Here is a 23,257-nt window from a genome sequence, read left to right as displayed (position 1 = left end):
GGAAGGGAGGACGGGGGCGGGCGTGAATTCGGTAGAGGTTTAGGAGGCAGAGATTGTTCCCAGGGGCCAAGTCACTTCATCGGCGAGGCAGTCTTGGATATTTGCGTTGGAGGTACTCGGTACGTACTCCGTACTCGTAGTATTAATACCCGTTCCCACCACGCCGTAGTACACGTATACTTACTGGATGCTTGTACTAGTGGCCGGAGTGGCTCTGGGCAGCTCCAGCAGGCTGGCAGCAGGCTGGCAGCAGGCTGGCCGCATGGGGGGGTGGGGGCTCAGTCAAGGAGGGGCCGCACTGCGTTCATGCAGCCAGTCTGTATCACTTCTTCTCTTCCCCCGCCCCGTCGACGACATTAGATGGCATCAGCGACGCGACCTACGAGCGCTACTAGAGTGCAGTAATTCCAAAAATCGATTTAGGAGTGCACCTCGCCCATTTCCTAGCGACCCGGCGACGTCTTTTGTCGCATTCCGAATCCAATTGCACTCGCAGTTGACCAACTTGTACTGTGCTCTACCACCTTGGTACTGGGTGAGTGAGAGCCGGCTGCTGCTCACTACTAGTGCCCAACCATTCGTTCTAGCGCCTTGGGTACCGACAAGCCAGCTGTCCCCAGCTCTTGCTGGTACTACCTAAGCTTTGGGATGGACCCACGAACCGACAACTAGCCACCCACAGCACAGCACACCGCACAAGTAAGAGGTACTTACTTACAGTACAGTACAGTGTACTGTGCCTGTGCTCCCACATGCGACCACGTGCTCTTGCTTGGACCTATCAACTACGGATTTACTTGTATAGGTAGGTCGTTCGTTACAGGGCAGAGAGAACAAGGAACACGTACAAGTATTCATGTATGCAAGTAAGAATATGTGCACAAGGAGCACTCGGTACTAATATATGTGCCGGTACTGGCGATGAGGGCTTACCCTCGCCGAAAATGTGAATCCGTGCTATTGCTGCGGAGTACTGGACAAATAGTGACGGCAGCAAGCACGTACTTGTACCAGTACCTAGCACTAACCTACATGTAAGTACTAGCAGTAACAAGGGAATACAGCATCTGGTTGAATGAAATGATAGTACTTGCAGGTGAATCAGTTGCAGTACGGAGTACGGAGTACTGCACAATAATACCACAGGGAGCACTCCGTACGCCGAACAGTACTCCGTACCTGCACATGCAATATCCATAGTCCTCCGTACTCCATGCATGTGCTTGTGTCACTTACTTACAAAGCAATACAAGTACTGGGTACTGACTGCCAGAAAAACCTTATCCTTCAGACATTCGAACTTACACGCATCCGAGGTAGCCACCAATGAATCACTATCAATTTATCCCATCCAGGTACGAATGGATTCCATATCTTTTGTGCTCCGTGCCTTCTCCTTGCCAGTCACCTTACCGATGTATACACCGCGCATGCGTGATACTAATGCATCTATTGCTGCAAGTTCCGAGTTCTGACATCAGCTCGGCAAGCGAGCGGATGAGTTCGCTAGCATCAAGGAAATCCAAACCAGACGCGTAGCTCCGCTAGCCCCACGCGCCGCCTTCTTTGACGATTGCCGCTGCTGGCGTCCGTCTTCAGGCGGCGACGTGGCGTGGCGGTGCCGCAGGTGGGCCGTTGGGCCACAACCAGGTGGGGCAGACGTCGGCTGGTGGTCGGGAGGTGGTCGGGCCCAGGAAACTGGCTCCAAATGCTCCGTACGGAGTATTACAGTACAAGCACTCACTGTACTGTACAGTACTTGTCTTAGTACCTAGTATGTACGGAGTACTGTAATTACCTGCCACTAATAATACCACGTCGGCAATTGTAGCGGCAATTGTAGGTGTAATCAGGCGGGATGCTCGACGGTACAGAGTAGCTGCGCAAGAATCTACGACACTGGCAAACAACCCTTCCCAGGCCACGGACGGGTGCCTCACCATTCGCGAGAATCATAGTTGCACATTTCTTTGCCATTTTTTGGTGCCAAAATGTACATGTACACGTATGTGTGCGTGTGCGCGTGTGCGCGCGTGTGTGCGCGCGCGTGTGTGTGCGTGTGTGTGCATCACATATACGAGTACCCCAAAAATAAATCCGAAATATAAACCTTGCTGCAATCCTGCAACTCTCGGCGGATGACAGCAACGAGTGCCATCCGACTTGGGGGGTATCTGTCTGTCTATGATTCAATCAACCAATCAATGGTCAAGGCCGGCCAAGTAAAAAGGCATCCGTCAATCCTGATCCGACCCGTGAGAGCACCACCATGGCGGCTCCTGCTTCTGCACTTCGTAAAGGAGCCGCATCTTGTTCCTCAGGTACGACACGCGCTTGGCAATCTCCTCGAGAGACCGCTGCGGCATCACCGCTTCGAGATCTTGATGCGATAGCGCGTGAATCGGAGGTGACTTGCTGTCCTTCAGCTTGTCAAGTAACCTCTCGTCTTCCCACAGGTGCCATCCGTGCTTCGCCAGATACCTCTCCTCCTGGCTTTGGCGCTCCCAAGGCCCATTCTTCATTCGGCCGTCGAGTATTCTCCGCGCTGACGCCATAAACCGTTGCAACTGCGCCTCTCGTTTCTCGTGAGCCTTGCGCGCCCTCTCCTTCTCCGCCTTCAGCACCATCCGCTCTGTCCTGATCAGCTCTTCCCGCTCCATCTGCAACCTCGTCCTCGTCTTTCCGAGTTCGTCCTGCGCACTCCTCGCTTGCGCTTCCTGCCTGTGGCGGATGCCCGCCACCTCTTCGTCCGCTTGTCTTGAGGCACCGGTCCGACCCCCCAGTCTCGTTCTTGCCTCTTCCAACGTCTCGTGGAACGTGTCTCGTCTCCTCCGCAGCAGCTTGCGGTTGTCATCCTCCTTCGCCAACGACCTCTGTTCCTTCTCGTCGGCCGTCGTCGTCGGCGACGACGGCTTCTGCGCGAGCGAGCGGGTCATCGCCTCGTAGAGGATGCCGATCCAGCCTGACAGGAGCAGCAGGGGTTGTAGCGTGAACATCGTAAAGGCCCCCGTAACCGGCAACGGCCCGTCGTCGTCCGATGCGGATGTCGTTCCCGCCAAAAACACTTCCCTCATGCACAAGACTAGGATGGGAATGATTCTTCGATAAAGGCTCCTCGTCATCGTTTGGCTCCAATCCGAAGCCATGCTGCCGCTGGAATCTCCATCATAGGCTGCCAAATATTTCACCAACTTGCAGCCGTCGAGGACGGCGTCCTGAATATCATCATGGCCGAGCCGGATATGCTCGGCCTGCGCTTCGAATTCCGGCGCCCTTGGCACACGCTGATAGAAACTGGCAATATGCTGGACTCTGCGGTACAGCGTCTCGCACATCCGATTCTCTAGGAACTCTTCATTGCGCATCCACCACTCGTCGTTGCTCTCCAAAGGACGGCGAAGTAGCTTGTCGGCATATCCCTTCGACTCTGCCGTCCAACCACGCAGGCCCATGAGCAGGAGCATCGAGGGAAGCGGCTCGGATTGGATGTGAACGAAATGGAGGGGTTCATTTCGTCCATCTTCACCGGGTATTATTTTTCCGCCCTTTTCGACATCCGAATCGAGTATCATGATGTGCAAGTCGTCCCAAATTCGGTCCTCGGCTTGATCTGCATCGCGCAGCCCAACGTCAACATGGCCATCATCCTCTGAATCGGGTATCGCATCATCGGCGTTGTTGCTGTATATCATTCCTTCGTCTGCATATCCTTCACGGCAGAGCCCATCGTTGCTGTGCCGTGCGTGCGGGCCGTCGTCATGCCCCGAATCGATATCAACATTATCGTCATCTGCCGCCCCCCGAAGCGCTGTACCCTTCTCCATCGCTGCATTTGCCGTCTTCGTCTCTGGATTCACCCTTGCGGCCCGTCCACGACGCAACTTGCGTGCTGGTCCATCGACAGTGCCATCGCCCGGCGACCTCGCCTCGACCCGAACGTGTTTTGGGGGGGACGTCAAAGCTGACTCGGATTCCAGCCGCTCCTGCCTGTCGTCGGGCTCGTACTCGTACGAATCCAAGGCAAAGATTTCGAGCTGCTGCTCGGTCGCCTGCTCATCAATACCCTGCGACTTCTCTGAGAACGACTCCTCTCTGTGAAATCCGGCCTTTGCGTTGACGGCATCCAAAAGAGTCGGGTCGAAATACAGCCCGTCGCCGTCATCCTCCTCGTCTGATACCCCGTTCTCAGCCGTGGTGTCTTGCTGCTCTCGACCTTGGCTGCGAAGACCAAGTCGTTTGGGCGGGGGGTTCTGCGATTCCTCACTTATTCCGGCCCGCTTCTTCCCCGAATACTGCATTTCTGCCTCCCTTTTGAGAAGAGTAGCCGCCCGAGTTTGCATACGGCGTGCACCATGCCGCGACTGTGGCATTCTCTTCGTTCGTCCAGGACCATCCCTGTTGCTTCTCCCGTTGCTTCTCCCGTTGCTTCTCCCGTTGCTTCTCCCATTGCTTCTCCCATTGCTTCTCCCATTGCTTCCCCCATTGCTTCTCCCGTCGAAATCTTGGCGTTCTGGGGTCGGATTGCGTTTGTACGCCGGATTTCGATTGGTTGTCTGTGGCTCACTCGCTGCCGCCGATCGCAGGCCAGCGCGAGGCATGCCGGCGAATGTACAGGAACTCCTCGTTATGGATGGATACTCGAATCAAGTGAGCAATGGTTGTGATGAAAAGAAGGCCGCTTCAGGATAGGCTATCGAGGTTAATGTCGATTCGGCCGATATCGAACGTCGTGGGCTGTTGATCTTGCCATTTTTCACCAACCGCGAGTCCCCAATTTCGTGAGTATCAGCAACGATGATATCGCAGCACCGGTGCGGGGACAACGACCTTGAGGGCAAGTGCTGGTTGTTTTACCTACTTGTACGGAGTAATATTACTCTGTCTACACTTCTACTCCGTACATTACCTAAGCAATACTGTAAGTACTTACTCCGTACTTTGATGCTAACATGTACATACTGTATACATGTACATTACATGTGCCTGTGTGAAGTGCGAAGTACTCCGAGGTATTACTTCGTAATAAGATATGGACTTGCTCTCCGCTGTCCTCTTCTGGGAAGCGGTGTGGAACTCGTGCGGGGCCTTTCTAGGCCGTGGAACCTCGCCCGCCGCCAGATTCTACCAGCCACATAGCAATTTGGTAGTAATAACTCGGTATCTGGATTGCACACGACGTTGACAAAAGTCGGACAAGAGACTTGGCCGAACAAATAAACCATTGCCACCTATGAAACCACTATACCTTTGGTATGTGATTATTGGTTTAAATAACCAACTTAATCGGCATGCCACTTTTTTCAAATATCTCGCTTTTGCTGACTAATGTTTGGCTTTGTACTTGCAGTATAGGAAGTATCAATGAACTATATCAAACAACACCATCGCAGCACTGCTATACACGCCTCACTTCACCGTCACAGTTGATGTCGAGACGAAACAAGCAGATTTCCAATTTGGGCTTTTGACTTGCCCCTTAACCGCAGGGTAAAATGACGTCTGCCATTGCGACAGCCACCTCTTCTGCCAGTGCCTCGCCATCCGATTCCGTCGTCCTGCCTACCCTGAAGGTCATCGACCAGAATACACCTCTCACCTTTACGAAGCCCTCGAAGCGCATCAACGAGGGCCACGACGTCGCCCGATTCCTCACAAGCCTCGCCTACCGCGATATTGGCATTTTTGTCTTGCAGCTCAACCGCGCCCTATGTCCGCGCCAGCAGCCCGGTGCGTCGTCGGCGCCCGCTCGTGTCTTCCCTCTCACCCCCGGCTCTCCTTCCTCCTCATCGCCCATCCTCGCCCTTCAGGCTCTACTCTCCGAGATCAGCGAGCTCGTCGAGCTGGCACCCCCAGACCCCGGTCCTCGAAGATTCGGCAACGTGAGCTTTCGCACGTGGCATGCTCTTGTCGAAGACAGGATCGATGGCCTCCTGAGCGGCGGGTTGCTGGGCAAGACGCTGGACCTGGCCGCCGGTGCGGCCAGGGAAGAGGTCGGCAGCTATCTCATCGATGCCTTCGGTAGTGCCCAACGACTCGACTACGGGACGGGCCACGAGCTCAGCTTCCTCGCCTTCCTCGGTTGTCTGTGGAAGCTGGCCTTTTTCCAGGGCGAGAATGACGACGAGGATATGGCGCGTGAAATCGTCCTCAACGTCATCCAGCCGTGAGCCGAAACCGCAGATGGTGCAAGTCGGATGCTAACGGCATCAGGTACCTTGAAGTTGTCCGTAAACTGATCCTCACGTACACCCTCGAGCCCGCCGGCTCCCACGGCGTCTGGGGTCTCGACGACCACTCCTTCATCCCCTACATATTCGGCTCTGCCCAACTAACGCGCCCGATCGGCTCCTCGGGCACCGAGCCGATGCCTCTCGAGGGCTCCGTCGCCGGCGCCCCGAAGCCTAGCGACGTGACGAAGGGGGATGTCGTCGAGGTCCAGCGCGCCACCAACATGTACTTCTCCGCCATCGGCTTCATCAACGACGTCAAGAAGGGCCCCTTTTGGGAGCACTCCCCCATTCTCTTCGACATCTCCGGCATCCGCGACGGATGGGGCAAGATCAACAAGGGCATGATCAAGATGTTCAACGCCGAGGTCCTGTCTAAATTCCCCGTCGTCCAGCACTTTCGCTTCGGCGAGCTCTTCTCCTGGGAGGAGGATCCCGACGCAGCGAAACCGACGCAGAGCGTGCACATGGCCAATCAGCCTGCGCAGGTGCAAGCAGCCACGGCAAAACGGCCGATGCATCCCTTGTCCGGGACATCTGCGCCGTGGGCGCAAGCAACCAAGATGCCGCCGCCTCCCGGTCCCGGGATCCCGTACTCCAGGGCTCCGCCAGGTCCGGCTGCTGGCTCGGTGACCTCGAGGCCGAGACCGCTCCGGGATGAGACCTCGGGAACGGGATTGACGGCAGCACAAACCTCGGTGACGAGAGCGCCATGGGCCAAGGATACTTGATCGGCTCGATCGGCCATGACATGACACATTGTCCGTCGAGCGTCGTTGAAACGAAGGACCTGCCGGTGTTCACGTCTCGGGCCATTCTAGACAATCACATGAGCTTGACCGTCGAGGCCACGTAGAGAGGGCACTGCCTTGGTCAGACGAGAAGCGACTTCGCATTAAGACAAGGCGTAGGCTATCAAAGCTTTCCTAGCAGAAACAAGCATCGGACGCACGAGGCAGCGAAGCGCGGGGTATACGCCCAAAGCACATCGCACCGCTCCTATTCCGGGGTATCCAGCAAACTAGCGTAACAATGACAATCAAACTTGATGGGAAAAAAGATCGCATCTCCGCCAAGATCGTAGCCGCATCTTCGGCACTCAGCCGCCCAAGCGCCACTCGCCAGCACCTCGGGGAACTCCCGAGGGAGGGACCTGGTGGTGGTGGTAGTGTTGATAGACTCCACGTCCTGGTGACAGCGCAGGGCATGGCGAGTATTTTAGGCCGTAGGTGCGGGACCAGCTGCTGCTGCGGGAGCGGCGGCGGCGGCAGCAGCGACGGCGGCGGGAGCGGCAGCAGAAGTGACAGCAGGAGTGGCGGCGGCAGCCTCCTCCTTGACTTGGTTGGTCGCAGGCGCTGTCGCGGCCTCCGCCTTAGCGGGCACGGTGGAAGCTTGAACAAAGGTTAGCATAAACATGATGACGGTCTGTGTCCCGGCGAGCAGCAGGGTAGAAGATCTCACCAGGGGCAGCCTCTGCGGTCTTGGCTCCGTCCGTCACCGGAGTCGGGTCGGGCTTCGTCTCGGCCTTGGCCTCGTCCTTGGCTGCGTCGTCGACGGGCTCAGGCACAGCTGGAGAGCAGGTTAGCGCAATCAAAGGCGTGCACGCTGACGGGCGCTCCACGTACCGGCAGGAACAGGCTCGCTGGGCTTGGTCTCGGTCGGGGCAGTGGCAGAGGTAGCGGTTGCCGCAGGCTCGGTTTCGGTGGCCGCGCCATCTGCGGGTTTGGCTTTGGATCCCATCAGATCCTTCGTCTTCTTCTTGAAGGCGGCCTTGAGCTTCGTCTTCAAGTTGTCGAGAGCTCCGATCGCTGCAAGCGGACGATTAGGAATGGGACTGGAGAAAGCCGAGCTCGGATGGGGGCCACGAATCCAGCTCGCGGGACGTACGAATGCCAGGCATGTTGAAAAGGGGACTTCTCGGTCGAGAGTTGGATAAATGGTTTGCTCCGTGAAGCTCTAACGAACTGATCAGCTAGGGGATTCGGAGCCAGATGTGTGTAGATGGCGACGACAAGTCGTGCGGTGTCGTCACTTACGGCTCTATGATACAGCAGTAGCGTACCGGGATCAGATGCTGTTGATGAGGGCGACGGGTTGAACTTGGCGAACGGAGAGGAGGAGAGCAGAAGTATAAGGTTGGAGAGCAGCCGGCGAGGGAGGAGAGGCAGGTACTAGGGTAATATAGGAAAGGTTAAGGAGGCAAGGCAAGGCAGGGACAGGAAAGGAAAGGAAAGTTGACTCTGCTCAGCAAGCCGGGGAGGAAGAGGGGAATGCGTGACCTGCCCGGGGTAGGTACCACCGTACCGCCCGCCATGGTGGCCATAACGGACCAACTCTGAGACGTGACCGACGTTGGGACGTGCCTCGCGCTTGCACAGCCTGGCCACTCGTATTCTGCGACAGGCTACCAAGGTATACCTCGGTGCCTGCTTGCCCATCCAGGCAGGGTCTGAGAGTGAGTGTGTGTCATGGGAGGCGTCTGACGTCGGTCGAGGCACCATCCAGGACGCGTTCGGCACAGCCAGGCTTGGGCGAGTTGACTACTAGGTACCTTACCGACCTAGTACTACTAGGTACTAATGATTACCACTGCCGGGGCCGCTTTGCAGTGGTACTTCTGGTAACACTGAGAAGCACTGAAAGAGCGGTACGGTGTACGGTATTACTGCGCAGCGCAATACCTGCCATGGTAGAAGTACGGAGTACGGAGTACCAGCTCAAGTACGGAGTTTACTGCAAGTACTCCGTACTCCGTACAACTAATAGTACAGTACTTACTTCCAGTACAGTGCAGCACTACTTACAGTAGGTGTACTCTGTCCGGAGTACTTGCAGTACATGTAAGTACAAGTATTACAGTATATTACTTTTCATCTCTGGGGAACCTGGATGCGGAGTAGCTAGTACAGTTCACTCACCCATGGAGAGGTGCGCTTATGTGTAGAACCCCACTGAACGGATAAGTCACAGTACTCGTTCCACAGGTACCCACCGACTAGTAATAGCGAAGAGGGTTCCCGTGAACGGCATTAAGGGGGCCGTGGTTGGGGCACTGCCGCACCAACACCGTCCGCTTGTCCGTCCACCTGCCACCCTGCAGGGACAACTGCAACCTCACAGAGGAGCTCCAGTCCGAGCTGCATCGCCATTGTCATACACCACCAGTGCAGAGTAGCATGCATGCTTGAGCCGATGGAGCACGATACAGGCAACAACCACTCACGCCGGCTGTGAGGTCGCGCGTTGCGCGGAATGCTGTCCAATTCCCGTCGTTGCATCCGCATATAATAAGCCATCTCGCCGAGTTACCACTACGGATGCAAAGGTTCCAGATGGAGGCATCTATGCTTGTCGAGTGTCAACCCAACTCGTGCCAACGCAACATGGCGGCCATGACGCGTCCTCCGCGTACACATCCATGCGAACTGGGGGCACCTATCCCTTGTAGCCTGCTTTGAACTTGCACCATGATGGAGGACACTTGCTCCGAGACTATAAATCTATAAATAGGTGCTTGCACGTGCATGATACATCCCGTCGAACGGAAAACGATGAAGACATAACCGCGTGCATGTTCAACGGAGAAAATTCGCGCCATGACTTCGACTCGGTTGCATCAAGCCTGCCACATGCCAACTCAACTGCAGCCGGCACCCAGCCGGCCTCTCCACTCGAGGATATCACTATGAACGAGCCAGGTATCTGCCAAACCAGCGACCCAGCTTGTCAGAGTTGTCGTGAGCTTTGGGCATGCATACAAGGCAGTAGTACATTGCATAACCCTTTGGACCAAAATATATGCCGCCCTCCTTCGTCTTTCTCTGCTGTCAATCACCCAGAAGTCCCCTCCCAACCAACGCCTGGTCTTGGAACGAGCGTAGCGGCAGGAAAAAAGAAAGAAAACGACAAAAAAAAGGAGGGCCAAACCGTGGATTGAACACGGGACCTCTTGCAGTTGAGCGGGTCAACCTATCCCAAAGCAAGAATCATACCACTAGACCATTTGGCCGCTGAATTACCGGGGTTGTAATAAATCTTATCAATGACCAGAATTAGGTATTGGACCCATTTAATTCCTGGTGCGTACTTAAGTTCAGTACGTGTATTCCCACCGCCAGGCTGCGCAGCTAGGTAATTGCTGTCAGGAGATGACCACGAGCCGTCTCCCGTCCAGCCGCTGTAACGTGAGAATGGAATGCTGCCATCAAGTTGGACAAATGTCATTGAGATGTAGAAATAAAACATTGGATTGCTTCCGGAGCTGGCCATCACGAAAGCCTATGTTGTAGCCAGGCAGTGGCAACGTCCCTCCCATCGACGCCGAGGTTGGTGCTTGCCGTTTCGGATCCTACATCAACTACCTGCACCCTACGCCGGGCTTCGTCCTCTTTGAAATGCATATCTTCATCCCATTTGCGGCGCTGTTTCAACTCGACGACTTCGATACTGCGCCTCATCAGCTCGGCGAGCTCTTCGGCTTGCGCCCCAAACGTGTTTCCCTTTGCCCTCGCACGCTTTGCCGCCCGGCCGCTCTTGGTCTTGAGCGGGACGAGTGCAAGGGGATCTGAATCGTGCAGGAGAAGCGTTTCGGGAATCTTGAGCGTTGAGCTGCGAGGAGGGAAGATCATGTGTGATTTTCTCGGTGCTTTCATCATCAGACTGGAATCGGCAATCTCTTCGCCCGCAGCCAAGGCGTCGATTCTCGCAGTGTCTTCCGTCGACATGGAAAATGATCGAGGCACATGCAAGCCCGGGCTGTGAAAGAATAGGCTCGGGCTTGCGAACGAATCAAACAGTTGGGAGGGGTCTTCGAACAGCCTAGGCATTTCTTGCTGCAAATTGTGGAGGTGGGAGCCCTCGGCGGGTTGCGGAGGCGGAATTATCGCCTGGCCTTTTTTCTGCCGTTTGTTGACCCGATGATCCGGCAGAAACATTGTCCAGTTGTAGATGCCGTTGTAGGTGACGAGGCCCCTGATGCCGAACCTGGCGTGAGTGTGTGCCTCCGTCAGGGATAGTGAGGTAGCCAACGATGCGCCAAGGTGAGATCCGTAGACGTAAATGTTCCGTCTAGAGTTCCCCGGTGGCGCCAGTTTCTCGACGAGCCAGGCGTAGGCGATGGCTACGTCATGGATCGGTGTCGGCCAAAGAAACGGTCGAGGGATCATGCCCTCTTCATGGCCGGCGACCAGTGACGTTGGTCCCCACCGATAGTTGATGCTGGCAACGGGCAAGTGCTGGAGGAACTCGGGCAGGCTGGCGGCAGCTCCATCGCTGCATGGGAAGGGCGGGATGTGAAGCAGGAGTGCGCTTTCGGGAGAGCCTTCGGGCCGATTGAAGAGGCTGCCATGGTTAGGGGAACGACTGTCTCGATGGCACACAAAAGGAAGACGTGAACGCACTCGACTGTTACGTGACCGGCCGAGCCACACCGGACACTGAATCGTTCAGGACTGCTGCGACAGCTGAAACATCTGCCGCGTCGTGGCCACAACGCGCGAAGGCGCCGCGGCCATCGTTGCATCGTCGGTCTCTCGGCCAGAAGGGTATCGGATGGTCATGCTAGGAAATGGTGGGAAGATGTATTTTTGTCGGCCAACATCCCATCGCCTCATCTAAGAATCTGCAGCGCGACGAGGAAGTTGCGTGTCGTGAGATGACAAACTTTGGAAATGCGCACGTCCGCGACCGATATCTTCTCGTACAGTTCTCAAAGTCGAGTGTGGAATGAGCGAATGCAATCTCAATACTATGATGTTTCGACAAACGTGACGTGAAGCAAATGTTCCCTATTGATATCAATTGATATCATTCCCGCCACGCATTGTCAAACTGACCAATGGGCGTGAGGAGGAGTGAGGAGGACGTCGCCAGGGCCGCGTGATCTTGCGCATATGCGTATCAGTATGGTGGGAGTTGAGTTGTAGCCTTGTACGAGTCGAGCCATACAGAAGGTCTGGAGACACGGCTAGGGGTGACAGAGCTGCAGGGGTCCCTCAAGAGCCCAGCCGTCTCCCTACCTCAGGAGAAACAGCACTGTGAAAGTGCCAGTTGCGCTGGACAACACGCCTGGAAACGTGCCTGCCCGCAGGCCAATGCTCGCTACAAATTTCGCACTATCGGGCCCACAGGTTGGCCCTGCAGGTTTTGTCCTGGCGCTATTACTAGTACTTACTTACTTGCAGTAGGTACCTAGTGTGCCTACCGCACAGCACTGAAAATGTACACCTGCTTACCTAGTAGGGACTAGTAGGTGAAAGGTCCCTGCCAAGAATGGCCTGTGAGTTGTCGTGGCGGTGGAATCTTCGACGTCATTGGCGGTTGGACATCCACGCTCTGTACATGTGCTAACAGAAATAGCGGCCATTGCTAGCGAATCCGGCACACGAACGAGTATTGTTAGCAGGCGCAGGTTCACTCACAATCGTCATTCTATTCCCAAGCCGGCTCCTCTCCGCAGCCAGAATGGCACCCTTGGCCCCCTCCTTCTCGGAGAGTCATAGCCGAGCCGTTCGCCGTCCAAATCTCGACCCATTTCGTCGTCTGCATTGTCTCGAGACGTTTGAAGCCACCGCAGGTTTCCTCGTGACCGCAGCTGCATCCGGTCGTGTGCCATATTCGACGACGCCATATCGTCAAATCTTGTCTTGGCAGCATTCGTCCTCGACTCCTTGGTGATGCATCTACGGATGGACGGCCGTCATCGATAGCCGACCTCCGTCGCCTCAACACCCGCCAGTGCGAATGGCCTCCAGTTCGCGAGACCCGACGTCCCCAGGTCTCCGATAGTGCCCATGTCTGCCCATGCTGGCCATCTCGCGCCAAGCCTAGAGCTCGCTCGAGCCCGACCTCGCAATGGACGATGGCAACTTGAAAGACAGCATCGATCGGCATGCTCAGGCGGCTGATGACGAGATTCGCCTTGCCGCCAGGCATCGTGAGGCGGCCGACCAGCATGCGGAGAATGCAGAGAGCGAGCTTCAACAGGAGCTGCGGGCCGACAGCCGCTTCCACAACGATGATAGCCATCTGGAGCCTAGGTCAGTGAGCATTCTTGATACTGATTTGTTTTGCCTATCGTATCGTTGCACCATGTCAAAAGCCTCGAGCTCACGACTCTTACCAGCCGTTGGTGGTTCGCTTCAGCTGCCTTCCCCATGATCGCCGCTACACTTGGCCCCGTGGCATCGGCCTTCAGCATCTGCGCCCTGGGACAGCACTGGCGCCAGTACTACCCTCCCGGCACCAATCTCGACGACGCTCCCTTTCTCCCAGATCCCGCCTGGTAAGTCTTGCCAGACGAATGGGAAACATTGCGTTCTTGGCTGACTCTCGATGCCAGGTTAACCATCATCAACGGTATTCAGTTGGTGGTCGCTCTGCTGGCAAACGCATCACTTCTCCTGAACATGACCAAACGACTCCGATTCACCATTGCACAACCCATCACCATCATTGGTTGGTATGACAGAAAAAACTGTGTTGCTGTACCGGGCATGGAAGCTGATGGATCACTTCAGGTATATATCCGCAATACTTCTCATCGCCCTTGATGCCACGGCCTCGGGCCCCTTGATGAATGGTCTGGGCCAGTACGCGAGCGATTGCATCTGGTCACAGGCCTTCTACTATGGGATCTGGGCCGCTATCCTATACTTCGTCACCGCTTCTCTAATGGTCGTCACCTTTTACGGCGCCTTATCGGGCCACTACAGCAAGGACTTTGACCTCACCCCTAGCCAACGGACCCTTATGCTCCAGACTGTCCTGGTCCTCATGTATATTCTGCTTGGGGCCCTCGTCTTTTCTCACATCGAGGGCTGGAGCTACCTTGATGCCGTCTACTGGGCCAACGTGACCCTCTTTACTGTCGGCTTTGGCGACTTCTGTCCCGTCACCGAGCTCGGCCGTGCCCTGCTCATCCCCTACGCCCTCATTGGCGTCCTTAGCCTCGGTCTTGTCATCAGCTCCATTCGCAGCATGATCCTCGAGCGTGGACGTCGACGCTTCGACGCCCGGATGGAGGAGAGGAAGCGCCGCCGTGTCATTCGCACCATGGCCAAGAAGGGCAAAGACGAAATACTGACGCCCCTCGAGCGTGAGCCCACCGTTCACGACATTCCCGAAGGCGAGCTCGAGCGGCGGCGAATTGAGTTTGAGCTGATGCGAAAGATCCAAAACAAAGCCTCGACCAGACGAAAATGGATGGCATTGATCATCTCTGCAGCCACTTGGTTTTGCTTGTGGTTCCTTGGCGCCCTCGTCTTTCGTGCCGTCGAGGAACCATACCAGGGTTGGACATACTTCAATGCCGTCTACTTCTGCTTCGTATCTCTCATGACCATCGGCTACGGCGATCTCGTTCCGGTGTCAAACTGCGGAAAGTCCTTTTTCGTCTTTTGGTCCCTCATGGCCCTACCCACCATGACGGTTCTCATCTCTAACGCTGGAGACACGGTTGTTAAGCTTGTTCGAGACATCACCATTACCATTGGAAACATCACGATACTGCCCAGTGAAGAAGGTTTCACCAAGAATTTCCAATGCATCGTCTACCGTGTTACCTTTGGCTGGCTCTTCAAGAACGCCATGTCCATGGCCCACGACGCCTCCCACCTCGATCGTCCTGACCTCCAGTCTCGGTCCAGCACCTTCAACAGCAAGAAGGAGCGGAAGATGGGTGATAAGAGAACGTCTCACAGCAACTCCACCACCTCTGCTAGGCCAAGCCGACCTAGATCCACCCCAAGCACTAACCTCCTCACCCCCATGACCACTCAGGCCCGACGGTCTCTTACCATTATCCGCTCCAGGCTGGATGACCTGCCCACGGGCAATGACTTCAACCTCATCTTGATATCAGAGATACAGGCTGTCACCAAGCACATCGGCGAGGCTGTGCCTCGCCGGTACACTTTCGAGGAATGGGCTTGGTATCTTGGCCTGATGGGCGAGGACGAGCGGGACCCCGAAACCCATCGCAAGGCGAAATCAAAGACGAATAGTCAGCGGCCGCAGCGCAGCAATGGCTCCTCGTATCGCATGCCGCGTCTCCGCAATCAGGAAAGCAGCCATCAGTCGCAGGGGGGGGATCCCACTGTAACGGAAAACCGCCTGGACGACCAGACCACAGACGATGAGGAGAATCTCAAGTGGTCATGGGTCGGCCACAGAAATCCCCTCATTGGGGGGCAGGAAGAGAGCGAGTGGATACTGGAGCGGCTCATGGCTAGACTCAAGGAGTCGCTATGGGAGACGAAGAAGGAGGCCGAGGGTTCCGTTGCGGATTCAATGTGAAGCATTCCGCTATTAATGCTATATTTGTCGAAACAACGCTTACACAGGGCAAGATCCTCCGAGATGCTCGGAGTAAATAAACAGCACTAGCCTAGCTCCCTCCAAGCACCAACCGCCTGTTGCGCTTGATAACCGCGTTGAGACCTCTCTCCAGCTTCTCGGTTTCCCTGCGGGCAGCGAAGAGAGCTGACTCAGCATCCTCGACGCTCATCAGGGGCATGCTTGAGACACCATTTGTCCCGGGAATCTTGCCTGGTTCCTCGGATTGGCTCCCCCCCGAGGCAGCAAAGTCTCGCATTGCTCGGGCCCCATCTGGTGCGCTGTAGATACCAACGCCAGCTGCCGCATCTGGGCCGTAAAAGTATGGGGCCAGCGAGTTGAGGCTCGCTGCGGCCGAGTCGCGGGCGGGGGACGCCGCATTGGGGAACCCCATGTTGCTCGCACCCAGGTTGAGCCGGGGCAGGACGTATTGGTTGATGTAGCTCAGCGCTTCCTCGCGCTGCATCTTCCCAACGGGGTCCGGAGACGAGGGGTGACATGTAAGAGGGAAAATGTTGGGCCGACCATTGGGCACGGCTCGTCCTTTGATAAGAGAAAATGCACCACTGCCAGGGTGATGCCGAGGGGCGACAAATGCGCCTGGGTGCTCTGCAGAGAGGGCAATGGCGGTCTGGAGCTGTAGGAACGCATCTTCTTCGTTGGGAGACAACCCGCGGATGCTGTCTCCATTGGGCGTGATCAACATCCTGCCGCCGTCCATGTGGAATTGCTTCCGAACCGGTTTCCCCGCACGCAGAGCAGCAAGGTCCTCTTCTCTGATCTCTGCACACTTACATGCACAGTCCTTGCAGTAGGCTCCATTCTTGGCACCGCTGTTGTGCTCTTGCCGTTGGTTGCCACTCGGGACGGGCTTAAACAGAGCAAGATCCTCGCCTTTGAATAGGTTAGCAAGGCCCGCGAACACACCAGCTGGACTGAATCGTGATCGCTCTGCTTCATCGGCCTGAGCTGTGGAGTTTGGCTCAGCATCGGCGGCTGGAGGCGTGGGCTGCGGCTGGGCCACCTCGCGTGTCTCTCTTTCCTTCCCCTTCTCCTTTCCTTTGCCTTTGCCTTTGCCCTTTCTAGACGAGGCGCCCTTCCTCGACGGGAGTAGCTTGTCCTTCAAGTCCGCACCATCCGACTCCTTGCTGCTGGCGCCTTCTTTTGACGTACTTTCAGTTACGGGCCCGTCCTGGATCGCGGCATCCGCAAGTGGTTCGTCCTGCGATGGAGGTGCCGAAGCCCTTGTAGGCTTCTCCTTTTTCTCTTTCTTCTTTCGCACGACAATGGCATCATGAGGCTTCGGTTCCTCCTTGGGTCTCTCGGAAATTACTTTCGTCTCCTCTTGAAAAGCCTTCTTACGCTCTTTGCGCTGCGAACTCTTGGTGCTGGTTCGGACGGCGGCGGAACCGATTCGGTTTGGTGGTGGCGAACCTGCTCTGGATGCAGAAACGGAGGCGGAAACAAGTGAGGCGGTGTCACTAGCCATATCGCTGGCTGCGGTGTCGGGCCCTTGAGAAGCAGAAACAACCCTCGAGGCAAGCGATTGGACCAACGAAGGTAAAGTGGACGTGTCCGTCTTGACTGGCGACACCAGTCTGAGGGACTTGGGGGCAACACGAGGAGCAGGTGATGCCGCCCCACTGCCAGAGGGAGTTGGAAGGGGAGGGAACACAACTTCATCGGTTGACCCCTGTGGCCGTGTCGAGTCTTCAGACCGGGGTGTTGGTGCGTTCAAACCTTCATCACCAGCGCTGCCTGGCTTTCGGCTCGAGTGGCTGGCAACAGCCTGGTTGCTGCTCATATCTTCAGGCATGTTTTGAAAGCTCAGCTCAGAAGTCTTCATCGTTGCCTTGCTCCTGTCAGCAGGCTGCTTCTGTTGAGGCTGCTTTCCATCGGTTGATGCACGAGCGCCTTCAAGCGCCCTCTCCTTGTCCAACTTTTGTTGTCCTCGGGATTTCTCTAAATTTAACTGAGAAACCTTTTCAGGCACCTTTCCCTTGTCGGAAGACCTCTTCGGCGCCGGCGTGCCCTTAGGAGTGGGTACGGTTGGGATCGCAGGTGAGCTGCTCTGCTGCTTTCTCGCCTGAGTTGCAAGCGGCGGAAAGTTTTCGTCGTCTTGGACGGCCAGAGGCTGCGTTTGGCTGGACAGTGACGGAGCACCCTTCGGTGCCCCCGAGTCGGTGGTCAGAGACTTGCCACCCCTCCTTGCAGTCGAACCCAGCCGGCCTTTTCGCGGCGTTTGCTCCGGTGTCATGGTGCCATGATTGATACCTGCTGCCGCAACCTTGGGAACGGGAGTGAGAAGCCATGGCAGCGTTGGTGCAGACGACGGCTGCGTTGGATCAGGGTGCCCATGGGGACCCGCAAAGCCAGGAGGAACAGAAGGCATGGCGCTGCTCAAGGCAATCCCCAGCTGGCCAAGGTCGTCTTGCGGATCGTGCAGCAGGTCATCAACCGCCTCGCTTGCCTTGTCGAACGAGAGTAGCTCGTCATCTGCTTGAAGGAAAGAGTTAGCAACTGACTGCCTGATGGATTAGAGGCAAATACAACGGAAGACAAGACAAGGGCAAGATGGCCATCAATTTCAGATTACAACACAACCGCACCATAGTACAGGAACTGGTAAGTCAGGCTACGGCTTCCATCATCGTCTTCCACGTGGGACAATGACGAAAGGCATTCTTGGGGAGAATTGAGGGTATAGTGTGTTTATTCCGACCACAGCAAGAACCCCTTACCTGGGGCGCGCATTGGCGCGATTTGTTAACGTACATGCGGTGATTGTGGAAGACGATGATGGCTTGCCTGACTGACTTTGACTCTTCGACCACTCCGAGCCGCGGCGTCGCAGACGTGGATGGGAAGAACGACAAGAGATATGAAAAGAGAAGAAAAGGGAAGTGACAATGTGCGAAAATGCTGTCGCCTGAAGCAGATCCATTCCCTGGAAGATCGAGCAGACGGCTGGCGTAAAAAAAAAAAGGGTTGCGTTCTTCAGAAAGGCCACGAAAATGGCCTTGCCAATGCCTGCTGGATCAAATGCAAATATCGGACTCCGTAGAGCACATGGTGGCCCATGTCAACGGCGTGTTCCGAGAGGCTCTTGAATGCCTTCCTCCACACCAAAAATACATCAAACAGAGAGTGGCGAGCCAACATGATAGCGTCTTCAACGAAAAATCGCTCCACCCAAACTACCACCGTGTATAGTTGCCATTGTACATCATGTTGGGGTTGTACCCACCTTGGCTCTGACCACCGTACAGTCCCTGGCTGGCTCCGGCAGTGCTCTGGGGCTGCTGGTGCTGCATCCGCGCCTGCAGGATGCTCGGGTCCGCAAGATCAACTAAGCCACTCCCCCCCGAGGAGGAAGTGTTAGCATGCCTGTGCTTCTTCCCCTTTTTTTTCTGCTTCGATCCAAAGTCTTGGAATGCTCCAGGTTGATTACCGTACAGCGAGGCCAGGAGGTTTGACGCAGGAACTGGGGTGGAGGTAGAGGATGGTGGGTACTGGTTTGAGAAAGAAGAAATCATGTACTCACGCTTTCCGGCATCATGAGGCTGGCTGACACCCGCACGATTCCGTCCGATGAGACTCTGAAGTAGCTCGTTTGACGAATCCTTGGGAGCTGCGCCGAATCCTGCGCCAAATGACTGACCGTACATGTTGGGGGGTGTGCCCGTCGACTTGAGGCCTGGTGGGGGGCCAGAAATAGTCGTCGGGTAATATTGGTTGGCCCCTTGGGACTGGAATGAGTTCGGCATCATGGATGTCTGTTGAGCCATATTCCGTGGGTTTGCAGCAAGCTTGACAGTCGATGACGAGTTTGTATTGTCGCTTGCAAAGTTAAATCGAGAAGGCTGTCGACTGTGGCCCTGGCCTTGGCCCTGGAATGCAGTGCTTTGGCTTGATATAGCAGGAGACCCCTGGTCGCCAAAGCCAGCCGCAGATCGTATTGAAGTCAATTGTTGGGGTGTCATGGAGCGGCTGGAGCCTTGGCCAAAGCTGGAACCCCCCGGACCGGTGCCTAAGATGCCGTCGGTGCTTCCTCTTTGGATCGGCGGCTGGGTGCTGACTTGACGCTGATCGAAGCTGTGGCCGTCGCCAGCCAATTCTCGTTCCTCCGGCTCCCCACCAAGAGCGAGGCTGCCACCTCCCGTCTCGGGCTCTTCGGAAGAAACCAACGCCTCCAGCTGATCGTCTGGATTGGCGATTCGAGAGTCTTCCTCTTCACGCATGACCCTCCGTTTCTCGCCACCTCGCAAGTCGAACATGGGAGGATACTTTTCAAAGTCTGGAACACGGATCTTGGGGAGTTGGAAGGATAGTAGTGCGGCAATCTCTTCATCGAAAACCGCATCGCGGGGGGCCAAGTTCCTCAAGTATGCTGGAATAGTGGTAGATGACTCGGCATCAGGCACGACGTTCTCAGTCGCTGTCTCCGCTGTAACTGGTAAGGACGTTGAAACGGCAGGGCTGGAGGCAGCACCGCTCGTGGCATGACTTCCTCTGCGGCTTCGTTGTGGATTCCGAGCCCAGTTCGCGGAAGAAGGCAGAGCTGAGGTATCAACAGGATTGTCCACCACGCCATCCTTGCTCAACGAGGGTCGCATGGGCTGCGACGTGGGAGGCGGGGTTGGCTGAGGTCCCTGCTGTCGAGAAACGGCGCGAGCCGACGTGCTGCCGCTGTTGAGGGGTCGGTCGGTCTGGGTGAGGAAATTTAGAGATGACAAGTCCTGACGAGTGTAGCTGTTCTCATCATCGGCCTTTTCATGTAGGAACATGCAACCAGGGTTGTTGCATTTCTCAAACTTGAGCCAGGCCGAGCAATATTTCGTCGTGCCATACTGTGCCTTGAGAACGCGGTCGCCGTTCACGGATCCGTCCACAGCCAAGATACAGCGATATGCGTCATCGGGCTTCTCAAAAGTGACGTAGATACCAAGAGAGTGGTGTTGGCCATCCGGGGATTTCCGATTGCTAATAGAGATCTTCTGGATGTTGCCGTATTGACCAAAGAATTCTGGTTTTCGTAGCATCTTGAGGAGCTCATCTTCCCGGCCGCCGGCTGCGAGACCTGTCACATAAACGAGATTCTTCTGGACGACCCGGACGCCGATAAGATTTTTGCGCGTCTCCCTTTCGGCTTCGCGCTTTTGAGCCTCTTTCTGTTTCTGCTCTTGCACTCGCTTCTTTTGGTTCTTCTGGATATTTCGCGAAAACTCAGCAATCCTAGGCATGCGTGGTCAGCTTCAGTCATGCTTCAGAAACTAGGAGGAGAGAGGGAGGCAAGGGGGTGGCGTACTCTTCTGGCGTGACAATCTTGTACTGGATCGTCTTCTCGTCGTACGGTCGTCGGCATGCCGGACACAGGCCGTTGATGTTATTCCTGATGTTGTTGAAACAGAACTGGCAGACCTGAAGGTGCACAAGTCAGTCTCACAACGTGTCAGGGACATCGACCAAGCCGGGGATCTCATAGTACCTTGTATCCGCAGGGGCATGGCCGGAAGTTGCGGTCGGTAAGATCCAGCTCTTCGATGCAGAGGGGGCTATGGAATCTGTCAGAATACCAACTCGTCGTCGCCTGAGGGCATCGCTAGCGGCTTGGGGGGGCAGGGGGGATGGATGGAAAACAGTGGCGTGCTCCCAGGAGACACCACGTACCAGGTCTCGTCCTCATCCTCTATGAACGAGTCTTGGGGTGCCATCTTGTCTATTACGGTTCTCCGGAGGGGGTGCTATGAATAATATAGTTCGATGAGAGTCGCTAGGAAGTGGAAAATGTGCACGAACAAAGGGAGACTCGTTGATGAATTGATAATGCAGATGCTACAGAGCCGAACCAAAAGTGCAGGAGAGAAAGTTACACATGGTTGGGATTAGACTTCATTGGGCCTAGCTGCTAGTGGGCGATTCACGTGATTTATGCCCACATCGACCACTCACATTGGGCCGCTAGTGATTTACGTGCAAAAGCTGAAGGGTCCGGGCATGAATGAAAGTAATTCCCTATTGCGGCAGATCCTCGGAGATTTCGCCCTGTCGTTCCAAGCATCCTCGAGAGCTATTGTTTGGAACCACCAACATCACCCATCACAGCACCGTCTTGCCCTGTTAATTGGCCACCATCAGTCGCGGATTCGGCCATGGCGACCAAATTCTCGAGAAGCCGGACCCTTGCCTCGGCTCTACGGCCCGCGAGGCCCTTGGTGCCTGGCCGCAGCGAACATGCCATCCGTGCCTTCTCAATCTCGGCTCCTCAGTTTGTCGCCATGCCCAAGGAATCCGAGAACATGCGGAAGGCTCCGCGGGAGCAGATTGGAAAGCTGCAAGCGCCCATTGTGAACCCCGCCGACAAGTACCAGGGCAAGGCTGAGGACCTTCATCGCTACGGGGCGTGGGTGATGGGCTGCATGCCCAAGTTCGTTCAGCAGTTCTCCGTTTGGAAGGACGAGCTCACGATCTACATTTCGCCATCCGGGGTCATTCCCGTCTTCTCATTCCTGAAATGTATGAATCTTTTGATGATCCCTACAGTACTCAAGCTGATACATGCGTCTGCAGACAACACAGCCGCCGAGTTTACCCAGGTCAGTGCCATCACAGCCGTCGACTTCCCCACGAGGGAGAACCGTTTCGAGGTCGTCTACCACCTGCTTTCCGTCCGCCACAACGCCCGCATCCGAGTCAAGACCTATGCCGACGAGGCATCCCCCGTACCGAGCATCACAAGTCTCTTCGATGGCGCCAACTGGTACGAGCGCGAGGTATATGACATGTTCGGCGTTTTCTTCACTGGGCACCCCGATCTGCGACGCATCATGACCGATTACGGTTTTGAGGGACATCCACTGCGGAAGGATTTCCCCTTGACAGGATACACGGAGGTTCGCTACGACGAGGAGAAGAAGCGCATCGTCACGGAACCTTTGGAGCTCACGCAGGCGTTTCGTAATTTCGAGGGTGGATCGAGTGTTTGGGAACAGATTGGGTCGGGTGAAGATCGCAAGCCGGAATCCTTCAAGCTGCCGACGGCCAAACCTGAGGAGAAGAAGGAGGAGCCAAAGAAATAGGTGGGAAGACTGTACTATATATGATTTAGGTTGTCCAAACTAGCTCTACGCTGGCACGCTTGCTACCTGCCTTGCTAATGTGTACCACCTTCAGCCAGTGACTGTATCATTGTTATCCTTGCTGACAACGACAGGCTCGACAGTAGAGCACTCACATAGAGCACTCACATATTGTCGATCTCAAGAGTGAAGTCATGCATGGGGCTATTGCTTTGATAGAATTGCAATTCTTGGTAAGCTGTTGTCAATCACCTGAAGACCATGGCCTTCCACAACAATTTGTTCGAGGCTAGACTGGGCTTTACAGTAACAATTGGTCATTTATCGTCTAACATTCGATGTCACACCAGCAAGAGCTTGAGACGACACACTGGGGAGTGAGTGTATCTGGACGACCAAATGGCAATCGCGAATATGATGCTGGCCGATCGGCCCCAGTCAACCCTCCAATTGCGCATTTTTCAGTGGCACCAGCAGTGAATGTGAACGGCGGGACTGGCAATGTACCCATCTTTCCACTTCAGCCGCTCCATTCCCGTGTAGAATTGACTAGAACGTTTCTTGTAGCCCGAGGATATCATGCCCGTGTTTCACGCAAAGCGTCTAAACTCTGCTAGA

The 23,257-nt window shown here is 55.6% G+C and overlaps 7 protein-coding genes and 1 non-coding gene across 8 annotated transcripts; 3 read left to right on the top strand and 5 right to left on the bottom strand.

Moving 5' to 3' along the window:
• Positions 1-2,237: 2,237 nt before the first annotated feature.
• Positions 2,238-4,598, bottom strand: DCS_02185 (uncharacterized protein; the record flags this gene model as incomplete). The annotated part of the gene is made up of 1 exon (XM_040799514.1): positions 2,238-4,598. One exon carries the CDS (start codon positions 4,596-4,598, stop codon positions 2,238-2,240), a length of 2,361 nt encoding a protein of 786 aa, XP_040660397.1.
• An 894-nt stretch (positions 4,599-5,492) lies between these two features.
• DCS_02184 (uncharacterized protein) lies at positions 5,493-6,958 on the top strand (the record flags this gene model as incomplete). The annotated part of the gene is made up of 2 exons (XM_040799513.1): positions 5,493-6,163; positions 6,211-6,958. 2 exons carry the CDS (start codon positions 5,493-5,495, stop codon positions 6,956-6,958), a joined length of 1,419 nt encoding a protein of 472 aa, XP_040660396.1.
• A 487-nt stretch (positions 6,959-7,445) lies between these two features.
• On the bottom strand, positions 7,446-8,127 carry DCS_02183 (uncharacterized protein; the record flags this gene model as incomplete). Its single annotated transcript, XM_040799512.1, has 4 exons — positions 7,446-7,618; positions 7,689-7,796; positions 7,853-8,035; positions 8,115-8,127. The coding sequence occupies 4 exons, from the start codon at positions 8,125-8,127 to the stop codon at positions 7,446-7,448; spliced, it is 477 nt and encodes a 158-aa protein (XP_040660395.1).
• Positions 8,128-10,145: 2,018 nt separating this feature from the next.
• DCS_t14 lies at positions 10,146-10,236 on the bottom strand. Its single transcript has one exon. It is a non-coding gene; the product is annotated as a tRNA-Pro (tRNA).
• Positions 10,237-10,495: 259 nt separating this feature from the next.
• On the bottom strand, positions 10,496-11,748 carry DCS_02182 (uncharacterized protein; the record flags this gene model as incomplete). The annotated part of the gene is made up of 2 exons (XM_040799511.1): positions 10,496-11,567; positions 11,627-11,748. The coding sequence occupies 2 exons, from the start codon at positions 11,746-11,748 to the stop codon at positions 10,496-10,498; spliced, it is 1,194 nt and encodes a 397-aa protein (XP_040660394.1).
• Positions 11,749-13,079: 1,331 nt separating this feature from the next.
• DCS_02181 (potassium channel) lies at positions 13,080-15,521 on the top strand (the record flags this gene model as incomplete). Its single annotated transcript, XM_040799510.1, has 4 exons — positions 13,080-13,264; positions 13,327-13,509; positions 13,567-13,686; positions 13,745-15,521. The coding sequence occupies 4 exons, from the start codon at positions 13,080-13,082 to the stop codon at positions 15,519-15,521; spliced, it is 2,265 nt and encodes a 754-aa protein (XP_040660393.1).
• Positions 15,522-15,612: 91 nt separating this feature from the next.
• On the bottom strand, positions 15,613-21,274 carry DCS_02180 (putative MOT2-transcriptional repressor; the record flags this gene model as incomplete). The annotated part of the gene is made up of 5 exons (XM_040799509.1): positions 15,613-18,059; positions 18,808-20,795; positions 20,869-20,981; positions 21,049-21,115; positions 21,231-21,274. 5 exons carry the CDS (start codon positions 21,272-21,274, stop codon positions 15,613-15,615), a joined length of 4,659 nt encoding a protein of 1,552 aa, XP_040660392.1.
• A 438-nt stretch (positions 21,275-21,712) lies between these two features.
• On the top strand, positions 21,713-22,639 carry DCS_02179 (uncharacterized protein; the record flags this gene model as incomplete). The annotated part of the gene is made up of 2 exons (XM_040799508.1): positions 21,713-22,076; positions 22,131-22,639. The coding sequence occupies 2 exons, from the start codon at positions 21,713-21,715 to the stop codon at positions 22,637-22,639; spliced, it is 873 nt and encodes a 290-aa protein (XP_040660391.1).
• Between the last annotated feature and the right edge of the window lie 618 nt (positions 22,640-23,257).

The sequence above is a fragment of the Drechmeria coniospora genome, chromosome 01, assembly GCF_001625195.1.
Source record: "Drechmeria coniospora strain ARSEF 6962 chromosome 01, whole genome shotgun sequence".
Taxonomy (NCBI): Eukaryota; Fungi; Ascomycota; class Sordariomycetes; order Hypocreales; family Ophiocordycipitaceae; genus Drechmeria; species Drechmeria coniospora.
The sequence above is the reverse complement of the archived record's forward strand: the minus strand, read 5'-3'. Positions and strand labels throughout refer to the sequence as shown.